The 15,394-nt window shown below is 38.6% G+C and overlaps 1 protein-coding gene across 1 annotated transcript; it reads left to right on the top strand.

Moving 5' to 3' along the window:
• The first annotated feature begins 5,391 nt into the window (after window positions 1-5,391).
• On the top strand, window positions 5,392-6,786 carry LOC107824849 (zinc finger protein VAR3, chloroplastic-like). Its single transcript, XM_075245204.1, is given in 3 exon segments — window positions 5,392-5,679; window positions 5,681-5,725; window positions 5,823-6,786. Coding segments are annotated over 3 exon segments (1,071 nt in total). The 5' UTR covers window positions 5,392-5,617.
• The last annotated feature ends 8,608 nt before the right edge of the window (window positions 6,787-15,394 follow it).

Below are 15,394 nucleotides of genomic sequence, written 5' to 3'. Positions count from 1 at the left end.
TCCCTTTCAACTTTGAAGTCTTTTGGCCTGCTTGATCATTTTGTTTTCCGTGGCGATGACCCTTTTCTTTAACCCTGCGACCTCATTGTCGTACCTTTCTCTCAACTGCTTAACCAGGCGTACCCGTTCATCTGCGTTTTTAGCCAATTATTTTTAAGCCTTGGCTAGTTCACTTTCTGTTTTGTTCAAATCGAAACTATAGTCACTCTCTTTCTGTCTTAGGTTAGCTATGAGTCTTTCATCCCTGTCGCTTCGGGCTGGATTTTCTACCGCTACTTTCATCTTCTGAATTTAAGCTCGAAGGGCTTCATTTTCTTTGGCTAGGCTTTTATTTTCCCCTTCATCCACCGCAACCTGCAAGCTACGCTCGAATTGAAGCTCTCTGACTTGCTTTTCCAATTTTCCTATTGTGGCCCTGTACTCATTCTCCTTAGCCACCCAAGCCCACTGTTCTTGTGACGCATCAACGAATTCCTGAACGTGAGGCTTTTTGGCTAGTCTTTCTGGTTCAGCCCTTGCAGTGTTCTTCTTTCTATACCAAACAAGATAGGTGGGTGAGACTTCGACTCTAGATAAATCACGCACTCGAGTGTTTACTGTCAATCACTGGCATTCATTCCAAATAGAACGAACTGTCTCTTCATGAAATTGACCATCAGCACTAAACTCAACCGCATGCACACAAAGATCTTCATCTGGGTGCATCACCTGACACCTTCCCAACTGTCTCATCGCCCGGTAAGGAGCATAAGGCTGAATACCTCGCAGACCCATCAGGAGGAAGTAAGGACCAGTGGCAGGCATGTACACAATTTCTTCAACAGGAAGCCAACCCAATGTACACTCTATTTTCCCTGCAGTAATGGAGCAAAGGTAGGATACCCACTCTTCAAACCCCTCTGACAGCTTAAACCCTGCAATTCTTGTGTCAAACTCTTCAATACAACTTTTCTCTGTGGATCCGTAACTCATATACTGAGGGCGATGGCACAGGTGCTCGATCATCCATATCTGTAATAGCAAATTGCACCCCTCGAAGAAATCTTCCCCAGCTTTACAGGCTGTGAGATCTCAGTATATCTCGGACACTATCATAGGGGCGAGAATGCTCTTGGCATTGGTAATCAGGACCTTGACGACTCCGGCCACCCACAAATCGTTATTCCCGTCTTTTCGGGGAAATACCACAAGGCCTAAAAAAGCTACCATGAAGGCGAAACGCCTATGCTTATCCCATTTTGTTCGGTTTCCTTTGCTACAAACCCCGTTTGCCGGATCATTGAACCCTCCTACATGCCTGTACCTTCGGTATATAAAATGTAGAGTAGCAAAACCATCCTCCAACTCGGAATACGGGACTCCCTTACTTATCTTTAGCAAATCCATGAACTTGTGAGAGTTAACAGCTCTTGGAGCGATCAGATACTTATGCCTCAGCCCTTTAGTACTTCCCATATAACCTGCTATCTCTTCCAAGGTTGGGGTGAGTTCAAAATCCGAAAAGTGAAATACGTTATGGGCCGGATCCCAAAACGTAACCAAAGCTTTTATGACATCTCCTCTGGGCCTGATTTTTAACAACCCGATGAGACCTCCCAAATGTATATTGACCTTATCTTGCTCCGCTTTTTCCAGATCTTCCCACCACATATGCAACTCCAAAGGGATTTTGTTCACAACTACTATCGGCAAACTTGGACTCGTGCTCATTCTGCACATTTATTAGGGTGATTAAGCAAAATCAAGACTCATTTGACTCAAAGACAAAACTGACACTTTTTCATTCATTTTGTTTCAAAAATAGAACCCGATTTTGCAAATATGGCCTTTCAGCACCTCGGAGACGAAGATTTTAACGCTGTGTTGGCTAACCGGTGAAAACCTCGAAAAATGACCGCAGACGGCTGTTCTTGCAAAAGCAGCCTTCCGGCGCCCTTTTAGGGACATTCGGCTATTTCTGACGAGAATGGCATCACCCTAATTATTTTCAAATAAAAGTAAACTTTTTGCTTTTGGCTACTTTCGCAAAAGGAAGTTGGACCCGATGGGGGTTGCCTACGTATCTCATACCATGTGAGAATCAAACTGGCATAGTTTGGGTAGATAAAATAAACTGTTTGTTTTTTTTAAAATAAGACTCCTTTTTTTTTTCATTGGCAAACAAAACGAACTATTTTTTTATTTTGAAAACAAAAACTCTTTCTCTTTTTTTTTTTCATTTCATAAATAAAACAAACTATTTTTCCTCCTTTTTTTCTAATTATTTTCTTAAAAATTCGGCAGAGTTTCGACACTATTTGGACATTGTTTTTTTTTTCAAAACAGGCGATTAACTCTCTTTAGCCCTCATACTGCCATTTCTTTTCCAAATTCTCTCCTTTTATTCAAAAGTCGGTCAGCATGCAAACCCGAAGCAAATAAATGCACAAGTAGCAAGTAAGATGCATCAGGATGGTCTTTTTATTTCGGGTGCACATGTCCTAGATAGACCTAACCCCTGTGTTGAGTCTCCAAAGTCAAATATGTACATGATGCAAACAAATGCTCCTACTAGGGATCCGACATGAGGTATTGTTATACTAGGTTTAAAACCCTGGGTTTATTTGTTCTAGACCTGGCTTACCCGAGCGGACAACTCGAGCCGAGGGGGGGCTGCGTACCGGTAACCAAAGGATCATCCGGCTTTGCAACTTGTCCGAGCCTCGTCCTATTTGGGATATGACACTAACAGAAAGAAGTCCCGACTAGCGTGCACTCCTCAAGAGAGAGAAGAGAGGGGTTTCGTAGCAGTTTATATATACAGTTTAGATAATATCAAAGCGGTAAAAAGCAACATTTAGCACATTAGGCCCAACCATGTAATAAAATCAGATAACAGATAAAGCCAAATACAACAATTCATCTAAGCTCGAATTCTGAACCCTAAACCAGAGATTCTGGGTTCTTTTCCCCAGCAAAGTCACCAGAGCTGTCACACCACCTTTTTTACTACACCCCGTAAAAGGTATAAGGATAAGGGAGTTTTTCCAATTAAAGGACAATCGAAATGAGATTTGTTTATTTTAAGATCAGAGTCACCACTTGGGATAATTTATGGTGTCCCAAATCACCAGTTTAATCCCGAATCGAGGAAAGGTTTGACTCTGTTTAACAGTCCGCGAACCAGAAATCCGAGTAAGGAATTATGTTAACCCGGGAGAAGGTGTTAGGCATTCCTGGGTTCCGCGGTTCTAGCATAGTTGCTCAACTGCTATATTCAGCTTAATTATCTGATTTTAGTACATGTTCAAACATATGTGCATTTTCAATCTTAGCCGCTTTTTATTCATTTTTAGAAGCATTGCAACGCTGTTAAAACATGTCTTGAACCACGTCACACAAATGCACCCGCGGCGTTCGACATATTTTAACATTGTCGAGATTTGGATTTGGGTCACATAAATGCGCACCCGAATTCAGGAAAAGTACTTTTATTAAAACAACGCGCCTAGAGTAACTACTCGTTTTTAGCTTCATGAGGGCCATGGAAAGTTCGCTAAATGGCATACCTCGATTTCTAAAGGATTGCAATTAATTAAGTGAAGGCCCTAAATTATACATTCCGCTATCAAGACACGCTTCGAATTAACTACAATGATCCACTAATTGAGTAAGGCTTGAACGAATTGCAGCTACTCCTAGACTACGATTAAATTCGAATTGTTGATTTAAGGGCTACTACTGGATGAGGCCTAATCTATATTCATTTCAGAGCATGAGCCTGACCCGAGGTCCAATAGCTAATAACCACGGCGAACATGGAGACCTGATTGGGCTAGACATGAAGCCCAAATCAAGAGCTTAATATGAAAGGGAACTGGGCGCAAAAAGGATCCAGGTTGATAGCCGACTCAATGTTACTGCACTTGAGGTCATCTTACACTTCCCCTACAACTCCGGCTTTGAACCAAATATATTTACACACGTTAAACAATTCATGCTAATAAGAGAATGTGTATATATAGTTTGAAAGCAGGTAGTAAATAAGGTAAAAATCAAAGTTCATCAGTAATTAGGGGGACTCAGAATCAATCAGTCATGAAATCAAGGCAAGTACTCCCTTTAATTGAGGAGTTAACTTCCAACGGTAATAAACATGTGACAAATAAGGAAGGAAATCGTATAAGGCTAAGCATAACTAATAAGAAAATATTTTCAGCACAGTACAAGTACATAACATATAATAGAGGCTAGGTTCAGCATATTTCAATCAAGGAAAATACTTAGGAAATCAATTAATAGCATAATTGACCATAGAATAAGGTCAGAAAATATTTTACAAGGTTAAAAATCAATAGAGGTATCATGCGAAATCAGTGAAAGATCAATCACAAAGACTCAAGGATTAAAAAGTAGAAAATAGCACTGATTTAGCATAACTTTATAAGAACAAGCACATAGTAAGCAAAAACCAGAACTCTAAGAGGTGGAGTAGGACAAAAAATATGTATAAATTAGGGATTCATGTAGAGCATAGTCTGAATTAGTAGAATAAGCATGATACATGTAGGAGAAGTGAAGAATCAGTAACATTGGTGAACAAAATAGGGAAAAATCACACAATAGGCAGGGATAACCATAATTAGGAACCTTAACAAGCAATCACAGGGTAAAATCACATAATAACAGAAACATATAGATTAACTGAACACGTTTTCAAAACAAAACTCAGAAACCCCAAGATTAGAACTAAGAAATTAGGGTTTTCAACAGAGGCGAGTTGAAAAGGGAGTAAAATCATAGAATCAGTCAAAATATGCAAGAGATAGAAGTTTAAACATAAAAAATCGGTTTAAACAAAATTTTAAAAAGAGTTCTGAAACCCTAATTTTAGAAGAAGACGAAAACACTTTGAAATTGATTATTTCAGTTTTGTGGCCTCATATTTTTTGAGACAAAGACAATCCCGCTTCTAGTGATCCTTCATATTTTTGATTAATTCCATTAGGACGTGGAAAAACAATATACTCTCCTATTAATATTCATGCATAAAGGTTTTCCAGTATTCTTGAAGGTTAAGATTATTATATATAGTATAACTTATTTTCTTGCATGTTATTCATTCCTCACCTTCTAACATCTTCTTTCCATGAGTAAAGAAGTGAATATCTAGAATTTATTCTGGAATTCAGCTGTTTTAGGTTACAGTGGCACGTCATCTAACGGGCGTGGACTGTAACTACCCTAGTCCTTTCTAGAATATTGAGTTAGGAGGATGAGGCAGTTGTTCTTTGGCGTATATGTTATGATTGAAGTGAAATTAGGTGTGATCATGGCTGGAGCAGAAGGGGAGGGTGTGCAACCTCTTCGGATCAACATTTTCAGTCCTTTGGAGATTAAATGGAAATATGAATATTAATGTTTACTTTTGTTGTCATTAAAGCTATTTCTTTCATGGACATCTAGCTCTACCAATAACATAAGGTGAATGTACTGAACCGCAAATTAAAATTATTTGCGTCCTCCATAGTCTATTCTTCTCTTTCCCTTGCTCAAACCAAACATAGTGATACTCTTAAGCTTGTTAATTTGTTGGTTCTTGTACTTTGATAATCTTTAATGATCCAAGACTGCATGAATGTTGATCAGGTGCAATTTCATGAACTTTGCAAGAAACAACAAATGCCTTGAATGTGAGGAACCGACCAAGGAGACAGCTGACAGGCGGGGAGTGGGAATGCCCTCAGTAAACGCCAAGTCTTTGCTTATGTATTTCAGTCATTAGTTCTTTGTATTTCATTATCATGTAGGATATGTCCTTTATTATTTTGTTGGTTTCACAGATGTTATTTCTTCAATTACGGGAGAAATGTGGTATGCCTGAAATGCGACTTCGGACGGCCAGCTGGGGTTTCACTTGGAACTACTCACTCCAGTTCAGCGACAGGGTACAGCGGGAACTCTGCGTATGCAAATGGTATTGATCCTAGGTTGGCTGATAATGAGGAGAAGGCACAGCGTTGGTTTTCCAAGGTTTCTCAGATGAACAATGCATCTGATATCGATAGTGCAGCGGCTGATGAAGATTTTCCTGAAATAATGCCATTGAGGAAAGGAGAAAATAAATTTGTCGTGAGCACAAGGAAAACACCCTTGGAAAGGAGATTGGCGAACTCCCAGTACAACATGAACTTGGGTAACAATGTTATCCCAGAAGGTGAGACTTCGACTGGAGCTGCAAATAATATTATTGACACATCAATGAAGCAGAATATGGATCAAATATCTCGAACTAGTTATTTGGGTATTGCTGCTGATGAAAACACTGAGTCAGCTATTTATCATAGAGGAAAAAGTTCTAACCATGTTCCATTTGTGCCATTACCAACAGACATGTTTGATAAAAAGAATCAAACTTCAGTAATGGATGAGAAAGTGAATGAAAAAGTTGGTATCTTTCACTCTCCTGAGGCTAGTCACCAAACAAGTTCAGCAAGTGTCGGCAATGACTTTGGAATGTCCGTGGAGAAGTTGCAGTCAAATCGCTCATTCAGCAAGGATAAAGAGAGAGAACAAGCTGAGAAGTCAGCGAGCTGGTTCAAGAAAATTGCGGAGCTACATGATGTCAAAGACTTACCTAGTGCCATCTCTGATGATGACTTCCCAGAGATTATGCCAATGCGTAAAGGAGAAAACAGATTTGTAGTTAGCAAGAAGAAAGATCGTTCTTTGACTTCTCCAATGTACAAAAGACAAGTGGCTATGGAACAGGCAAACAATAGTAGCAAAGAAGAAACTATGCCTTAATCCAATTTAAAATCTTGCCAACTAAAATCCCATAATTAAATTAAGATTCATCAGTTATTGCAGACTTGCGACAATATATGAAAAGAGAAATATACCCATTTAGTTTCCAAAATCTAACTTACTAACGAGCAGCCATAGACAAACAAAGCAAAACAGAGCACATTTAAATACGGAGAACTCCGATGACTTCAACTTTTAACACATGCTCAATCTTAACTACGATAACATTAGCATAACATTCTAACAGATCTGCAATTTAAAAAAACAATGTTCACAGATATTAAAGTTGATGGCCAGTTCTAATAGCAGCAGAATCCAGGAGTTAAACAAAAGAAAAATCAACACACACTACATAAGAGTCCTACTACAGTATTAACATAAACCCAAGACACACTGAAAGAGAAAAAGAAACCAAAAGCCATAACATCTGATAACACCCTCTTCACTTTTCTTCAAAAATGCACTCTTTGAACCATGGCTTACATGCTTTAGAAATCAAGAGTATGTACCTGGAAATTGAAACAGGAAAAGGAATAGTGAGGGATCAGCAGAAGCAGTAAAGCAGAATTCAGCAGCGAGAGGTGATCAACAACCCAATTTCAAACTTAGGAAATGATATACAGCAGCCCAGAAATTAGTTTTAGTTGAACAACAACCCAGATTCAACCAACTTTCAATGAAATTGACTCAAGTTCAATGAAACAGTGGTTAAAACACAAAATCTGCCCCAGACTTTTTGACAAGAGACAGACTCAGGCCATTTATCACACTTGAATGAACCATATATTGCCTTAACAAGTTGAAATTCCAAAATTGGAACCAATCGAGCAGTCCTTATGTAGCCGTCCCTATTTCTCTATTTTAGTTCTTCCTTCTTAGGTCCTGGGTCTGCCTTGAAAGGCAAGAAAAGCTGCCTTTATAGGCAAGTTATTAGGGTAGCTAGATGAGGATCAGATTTGCACCTATACCCTTTTGCAATTTTTATTTTAGCTTAAACACCCCTAGTTCAAATTCAGTTTTTGCAAAGTAGTCCCCCCCCCCCAGCTTCCTAGAAGCTTCCCAAACAGTTACAAATAGATTCCCCCACTAAGACTAGCCAAACTAACCCCATACCCCTGTTATTTACCTTAGCCTACCCATTGATTCAAATTAACCCATGGTCTAATTAACCAGACCCTTTAACCAGGTCAAAGATAACCATAGTTACTCGTTAGGGCTTGAAACACTCAGAAGTAACCAAATGAACCAAAGAAACTAATAAATCAAAAATTCAGGGAAGACACAATTACTTTCTGATTTTAAGCTTGAATTATTTTAATTACCCAACTCAGCATTGAACTCCTACTGTAAATTAACAATCAAACAAAGAAAACAAAATAAATTTAATTAAAACAGTAGTGACCTGAAATACTATAGGGTAAAGGAAAATGAGTAAGAAGAAAGATAAGGGGGGACAATCACAAATTTACAACACAAACGATGAGGGACGAGGACGAGATAAGAAAAATTGGACGGAAAAGCTAAGGAGACTCACTGATTCAAGCCTTGAACTTGACTGAACCTCCGATTAGATCTCTAAATAACGCCAATCGCTTGTACTTGGTTAAGAACAAGCAAATGATGTTATTTCGAGATAAAATCGACCCTCAATAACCTTGCATGCACTGGTCAAGTTTGGGCTTCTAGGTCTCAACCTTAGATTCAATATTCGACACATTCCAGACATATTTGAGGGGAATGGAGCGTGGATTTGGTACAAGGGGTCATGGTAGTTCTATGGCGTCAATTTGGTGGTGAACAGAGGCGGCGGCGCCACCGGAGGACATGAGGGCGACGCTAGGGTTTGTGACTTCAACCTCAGATTCGAGGGATTCTGAGTGTGTTCGAACGAAGTTTGGTTATGGATTGGGATTGTGGAAGGGATGAGGAGTTTAAGGTGTGAATATGGTGGTCATCGGAGGTGGCGCCGCCGGCCTGAGGTGGTGGGAATTAGGGCGGCTCTCCAGGGTTTGGCTTGGGGACGATGAAGTCTAAGAAATGAGGGGAGGTGCGAGATTCGGACACTTATATTTAAGGCAGTGTCAGTTATGGACCGTTTGATCAACTAAGATCAACGGTCCAGATCAAAGAGGACGAAACGGTGTAGTTTTGATTTTAAAGGCTGGATCGGGTATTAGGGACGGGTTTTGGGCCGGGTAAAGGGGTAATTTGGACAGGTCTAAAGGGGGAAATTAGTCTGGGCCTGGGTATATGGCCCGATTTGGCCTAAATTTTCCTTTTTCATTATTTCCTTCTCTTTCTTCTCTTTTTTTTTTTCAATTCATTTTTCTTTAAAAATTCTTTTTCTTTTCCCAAAATTTAAAATTAAAACCCAAATTAAATCCTAAACCCAATTATCCTACCACATTAAATTAATTAACCCTAATAATTGTTACTACAAATAATTAAAAACCAAATTAAAGGGAAAAACTACCAAAATTCAAAATTAAAATTAAAAGCGCAAATAAACTATTTTTGTGATTTTTTTTCATTTTTATAAAATAACTAATTTGTCAATTAATCCTAAAATGTAAAATTAAGTCCCAAATTCAAATGCAACATATTTTTGTATTTTTCATTTAGTAAAATAAACATGCACAGACAAATGCAAACAATTACAAACAAAAATCTACGAAATTGCAAACAAATGGAAAAATTATTTTGTTTTGAATTTATGGGAGTAATTCATATAGGGCAAAAATCACGTGCTCACAGAACACAGGTGTGACGCAACTTCCACAAAAGCGAGGCCGCAAAAGCGGTCTTGGCTCCACAGAAGCGGTCGTGGGTGAGTTAGCTGAGACCGCACCTGGGATGGAAATTTCCGTAGGTGCGGAGACGCAGAAGCGGCATGTGGACCGCAGGTGCGAGAAGCGGGCGCGGCATGTGGACCGCAGGTGCGAGAAGCGGGCTGGGCAGTGTGTTCTTTTTAAAGCAAGGGTTTGGCTCATTTTCACCATTTTTCCTCCATGGGAGCCGATTTGGAGCAACGTGGGAGTGCCATTTTCACCACCAAGCATGAGGTAAGTGGGTTATGTTAGTTTTGAGTTAAATACATTGATTTTTATATAGATTTTAGCATGAAAATTAATAGAAATTTGGAGTTGAGGGGAAAACCTAGAAAATTGGTATTTTCGGATTTTGACCACGATTTTGTGCATGAAATTGAGAGCATATTATATATTTGAGTTCATGAGGCTGTGCGTAAACTTTATCTTTGAAATATTTCAGAATCCGGGCATGTGGGCCCGAGGGAAATTTTGTCAATTTTCGACCAGGGTTAGAAATTGTTATAAATTGGGTTATTATGAGTAATTGAACATATTTTAATAGGTTTTCATAATTGTTGGCTAGTTTTGGAGCATTGTGCATCGATTTGAGTCTTCGGAAGGGTGTGGAATGCCGGTTATGGAACTTCAGAGCGAGGTGAGTCTTCTTTCTAACCTTGTAAGAGGGAATTGTCCCCATAGGTGAGTTAATTGGTTATGTGCTCCTATTTGTGGGTGCTACATACGCACGAGGTGACGAGAGTCCATGCGTAGCTACTATTATGCTTAATTCCGGGTAGTCTAGGGCCCAAAAGCATTCTTTACTTGTAATATTTGCAACCTTGTTGTCAATTTAAGAATGCTTAAACACATATCAAATGTATAAATAAATTTCTAAAAGGCTAGACATCATTTCTTGACTTTTAAAAGAGAAACTTGCATTTTCCTAAATAGTTCCTCCTTGATGAATTCTTGATTTGACTGTTTGAATGTGTTTATCTATTGTGGAACGGGCCGAACACCTCGGTAGATTAAATAAATGCATCTATGGTTCGCACCATTCGACCCTCTAGCAGTTCACAGTTTAAATATTATTGGATCGGGGCGTACGACCTCGGCATGATTTGCGCATGCTTGTATTGCTTGCCTTGATATTTATAAATGAGGATATTGCTTCCCCGGATTGAGAATAAATGTATAAATGATGAAAACGAATTTGGAAATTTTCCTATGAATAAAAGGATTGTTTACTTGCCTCATTCTATTGAGTTACAGCCATGTTTATAAAAATACTTGATTTCTTATATCATTGGTATATTGTCATTGGATTACTAGTAAGTGTCGAAGTCGACCTCTCGTTTCTACTTCTTCGAGATTAGATGGGATACTCACTGGGTACACGTTGTTTTTGTACTCATGCTACACTTGCTATGCATTTTTGTTGCACAGGTACAAGCACATCTAGTGGCCTCGTTGGGCGCAGTGGCATGGTTGACACGGAGACTTAGGTGAGCTGCCTCTCTCGAGACGATCCACAGCAAGCAGAGTCTCTTTCAGAGTATAGTAGTTCTTTTCTGTCCAATTGTATTCTGGACGGTTATCGTATTGTACTTTATTTCCTAAAAATTGCTCACGCACTTGTGACACTGGGTTCTGGGATGTCTATGGGATATTAGTATTTTAAAATTGTTAAAGGTATCATTATTTATTCAGTGAAATTTATTATTTATTCTTTAAATTTATAAAATAAATGATTTCAGAAATATCCAAAACAAGAAATTACTAGTTATTTGGGGTTGGCTTGCCTGACAATGGTGTCCGGCGCTATCACGACCCTTAGTGGATTTTGGATTGTGACATTATAAGTGGTTAAGCAAGTAGTTAGTTAGTAATGTAATGTGTATAAATAGAACAGTAGAAGAAGAAGTAGTTTGTACAGTACCATTCTTTCTTAGTTAATAACAGAATCTGTTATTCTCTTCTCTCAACTGTCTTCTCGAAGCTTCCTTCTCTTCTTCATCTGAGCTTCATCTTCCATAGCCATGGAAGTTAACAGTGATGTAAAGCTGAATGCATTCTTTCTTTCTTTTTCTTGCAATCAAGAAGGGAAAAAATAGGCGATAAATCATGTTCTTCGAAATGAATGAACTTCCTCTTAAAAATTTGTACACCTTCCTAATTTAACTGATGGAAAGCATTATTTCCAACATTTTATTACTCAGCATTGAACTTCGAGGAGTTTTACTCACACATATGGATAACCTAGATGCACCTATGTAGAGATCAAATATCTTGTATTAAGGGTGTGTTTGGTATGACGAAAAATATTTTCTGAAAAATGTTTTCCCATTTTCACTGTTTGGTTGCACAAAAAATATTGGAAAATATTTTTTAGATATCACATTTTCCTTAAATTGGGAGAAAATGACTTCCCTAGAACAAGTTAGGAAAATATTTTCCAAAAACTCCACCCACCCTCACATCTAACCCCAACCCCCGCCCTCTTCTCTCCCCTACCCCACCTCTCCACTCCCTCTCTCCAAAAAGGGGCTTTTTTTTTAAGATTTCAGTTTTTTCTTTTCCGTCACCACCCACCATGCTACCCCCTCCCCACAAAATAATAATTTCTTTTACTTTTTTTATTTTTAAATTTCTGTTTTTCATTTTTTACACCACCCCCACCCCCACTCCCCCCCACCACCGCGCAGAAAATGTTTTTTTTTGTAATTTTAAATTTCTATATTTTTTTATCTTCATCTCCCACCCCCACCTCCCCCTCCCCACACTACCCTTGCCCCCCACCCCTGTGCAAAAAAAATTATTTTTTTAGTTTCAAATTTTTGTTTTTTCATTTTTCGTCACCCTCCCCCCCCCCTCCTGCCGCTAAAAAATAATTTTTTTATATATATTTTCAGTTCTAGTTTTTTCATTTTTCACTTTACAGGTTCGAAATTTTACAAGTTCCAAATTTATGAGTTCAGAGGTTTATGTGTTTGAAAGTTTACGGGTTTAGAAATTATAAAGTTTGTGGGTTTGAAAGTTTAGCTATTCGGAAGTTTATGAAATTTATGGGTTCGGAAGGTTGTTGGTTCGAAAGTTTATGGTTTCATGTTTATTATATCTAAATTAATTATAAATACTCTTAAGAAGTGATTTTCCTTAATTTGCGTATCAAACACCGAAAAATTAGTAAGATTACTACTTGTTTTTCAAGAAAATATTTTCCACAAAAAATATTTTTCGTTATACCAAACACACCCTAAATGATATGTAATTGTATTGTCTATATATACATTAATGGACCCATCTGAAATTATTTGTTCAACCTTTTGAATTGTGCACCTCATATCATAATCTATCCATCTATCTATTCTATATTAAAAGCACGAAGGTGTAACGACCCGACCGGTCGTTTCATGAGTTACCACTCTGTTTCCCTTATTTGTACTTTTTATTGTATTGTTCAGCTGTATTATGTGATATCAGATTGGTTGGTCCGGGTTCGGAGAAGTTTTGGAAAGGAATGAGACACTTGGTCTCTTTTGAGTAAGCTTAGGTTGGAAAAGTCAATCGGATATTGACTTATGTGAAAAAGGGCTTAGATGTGAATTCTGATGGTTCGGATAGCTTCGCGATGTGATTTGGGACTTAGGAGAGTGATCGGGATGTGTTTTGGAGGTCCGAAGTAGATTTAGGCTTGAATTGGCGAAATTGGAATTTTGGCATTTTCCGATTGATGAGGGAGATTTTGATATAGGGGTCGGAATAGAATTCCCCAAGTTGGAGTAGGTCCGTTGTATCATTTGTGACGTGTGTGCAAAATTTCAGGTCATTCGGACGAGGTTTGATAGACTTTTTGATCGAAAGCGGAATTTGGAAGTTTTTGAAATTCTTAGGCTTGAATCCGATAATGATTTGGTGTTTTGATGTTGTTTTGAGTATTCTGAGGGTTGGAATAAGTTTGAATGATGTTATGGGATATGTTGGCATGTTTGATTGAGGTCCCAAGGGCCTCGGGTGAGTTTCAGGTGGTTGAACGGATCAAATCTTGTTGTGGGATGTTGCAGAAAAGCTGTTGTTGGTATTGCAGACTTTTGGCCTTCGCGTTCGCGAGAAGGCTCTTGCGTTCGCGAAGGGATGTGGTGTGAGGCAGGAAGTTTGGCCTTCGCGTTCGTGATATTAGTCCAGCGTTCGCGAAGGGTTAAGTTTAGTGCTCATCGCGAATGCGATGAGGTACCCGTGTTTGCGTAGAGTAGATGGGAGCAGTTGGGGGTCCTGGTCAATTGTGCTTTGCGTTTGCGTTAAGGGGGTCGCGTTCGTGATGGTTTGAGAAGCTAAAGCTTCGCGTTCGCGTTCAGGAGGTCGCGTTTGCGAAGAAGGATTTAAGTTATCAACGATTTTTGTGCTTCACGAACGCGAGGCTTTGACCACTTTCGCGAAGAAGGAAAGGGTCACCTGGGCAGAATGTTTAAATAGCCATTGTCCGCCATTTTGGGTCTAACTTTCACCATTTTTGAGTGATTTTGGAGCTTTTTGAGAAGGATTAAAGAGGGAATCAAAAGGAAACACTTGGAGGTAAGATTTATGGACTTAATACTCGATCCTATTGTGATTTCTACCTAATTCAACATGAATTTTGTGGAATCTAAAGCCTAAAATTGGAGAGTTAGAGCTTGGAATTTGAGACTTTGATTTGAGGATTTGAGGGGTCATTTGCGGTTGGATTTTGATGTATTTGATATGTATGAACTCGTGGGAATGTAAGGATTCTAGTTTTGTTATTTTTATTGGAATTCGAGATGTGGGCCTGATCGCAGCGGACTCAACCTAAGGAAGAGTGGGCGCTAATACTTTTACCCAATAGTGGTATTGGGGTCAATTTTCCACAGGGAGCTTCAATTTGGAGTTGAGTGTTTGTATGGTCTAGGACTATGTTTTAGCTCCTAATTGATCTTCTAACATTTTCGGTTTTCTTTTGACTATCAACTACAATTTATAAACTACAAGTTTAAAGCTAAGTTAGGCTAAGATATTGATTCTAAGTTGTATGCAATATAGAGAAAGACACTAGGGTCGTGTCATGTACCTAGGTGGTCAACTAACGGGTAAAGATTCTTAATGCAAGAATGATGAATATGAGACTTATGCTATAACCGTTGCACTTTTGCACCCACTCTCACACCTCTCGGTAGAGAGAGTGATTTTGCCCAATTGACTCTCTCGAGACCAATTGGGTAGGCCAATTTAATCAAGAAACTTATGGTTCAAGTTGGGTAATTACTCTCTCGAGGTTTAACCCGTTAATTGGGACTACTATTCTCATGGGTCCATCCCAATTCCTTGTTGGAATTAATCTTGGGGTCATAGAATCTCTTTCTCAAGAAGAGTCAAGACTCACTAAGTTAGACTTAGTGTTTGCAACCACCAAATCTTAATGAAAACATAAGATTAATCCAAATAACAAATATCCAAGATCATTCATGCACTAAACAATCACACCCATTAATTATCCACACTAGGATTGAGCCACAACCCTAGCTAATGGGTTTAGCTAGCCATTATATAAACAGAAATTGAAGAAATAGTAGATGAAATTGACATAATAATTAACTACAATGTTAATCAACTCAAATCCACGTTAATACTAGAAGAAATTGCCCAAAATAGGCTAAAACCATGAAGTCTCGAGTTCAACTGCTATCTGATAAAAACCAGAAACTAAAAACTGCACCTAAAAAGTAAAATGTTCTATTTATACTACATAGGAAAAACCAGACAAAAATACCCCTGAGGGTCTGGCG

Source organism: Nicotiana tabacum, chromosome 3, assembly GCF_000715075.1.
Source record: "Nicotiana tabacum cultivar K326 chromosome 3, ASM71507v2, whole genome shotgun sequence".
Classification (NCBI taxonomy): domain Eukaryota; kingdom Viridiplantae; phylum Streptophyta; class Magnoliopsida; order Solanales; family Solanaceae; genus Nicotiana; species Nicotiana tabacum.
The sequence above is the reverse complement of the archived record's forward strand: the minus strand, read 5'-3'. Positions and strand labels throughout refer to the sequence as shown.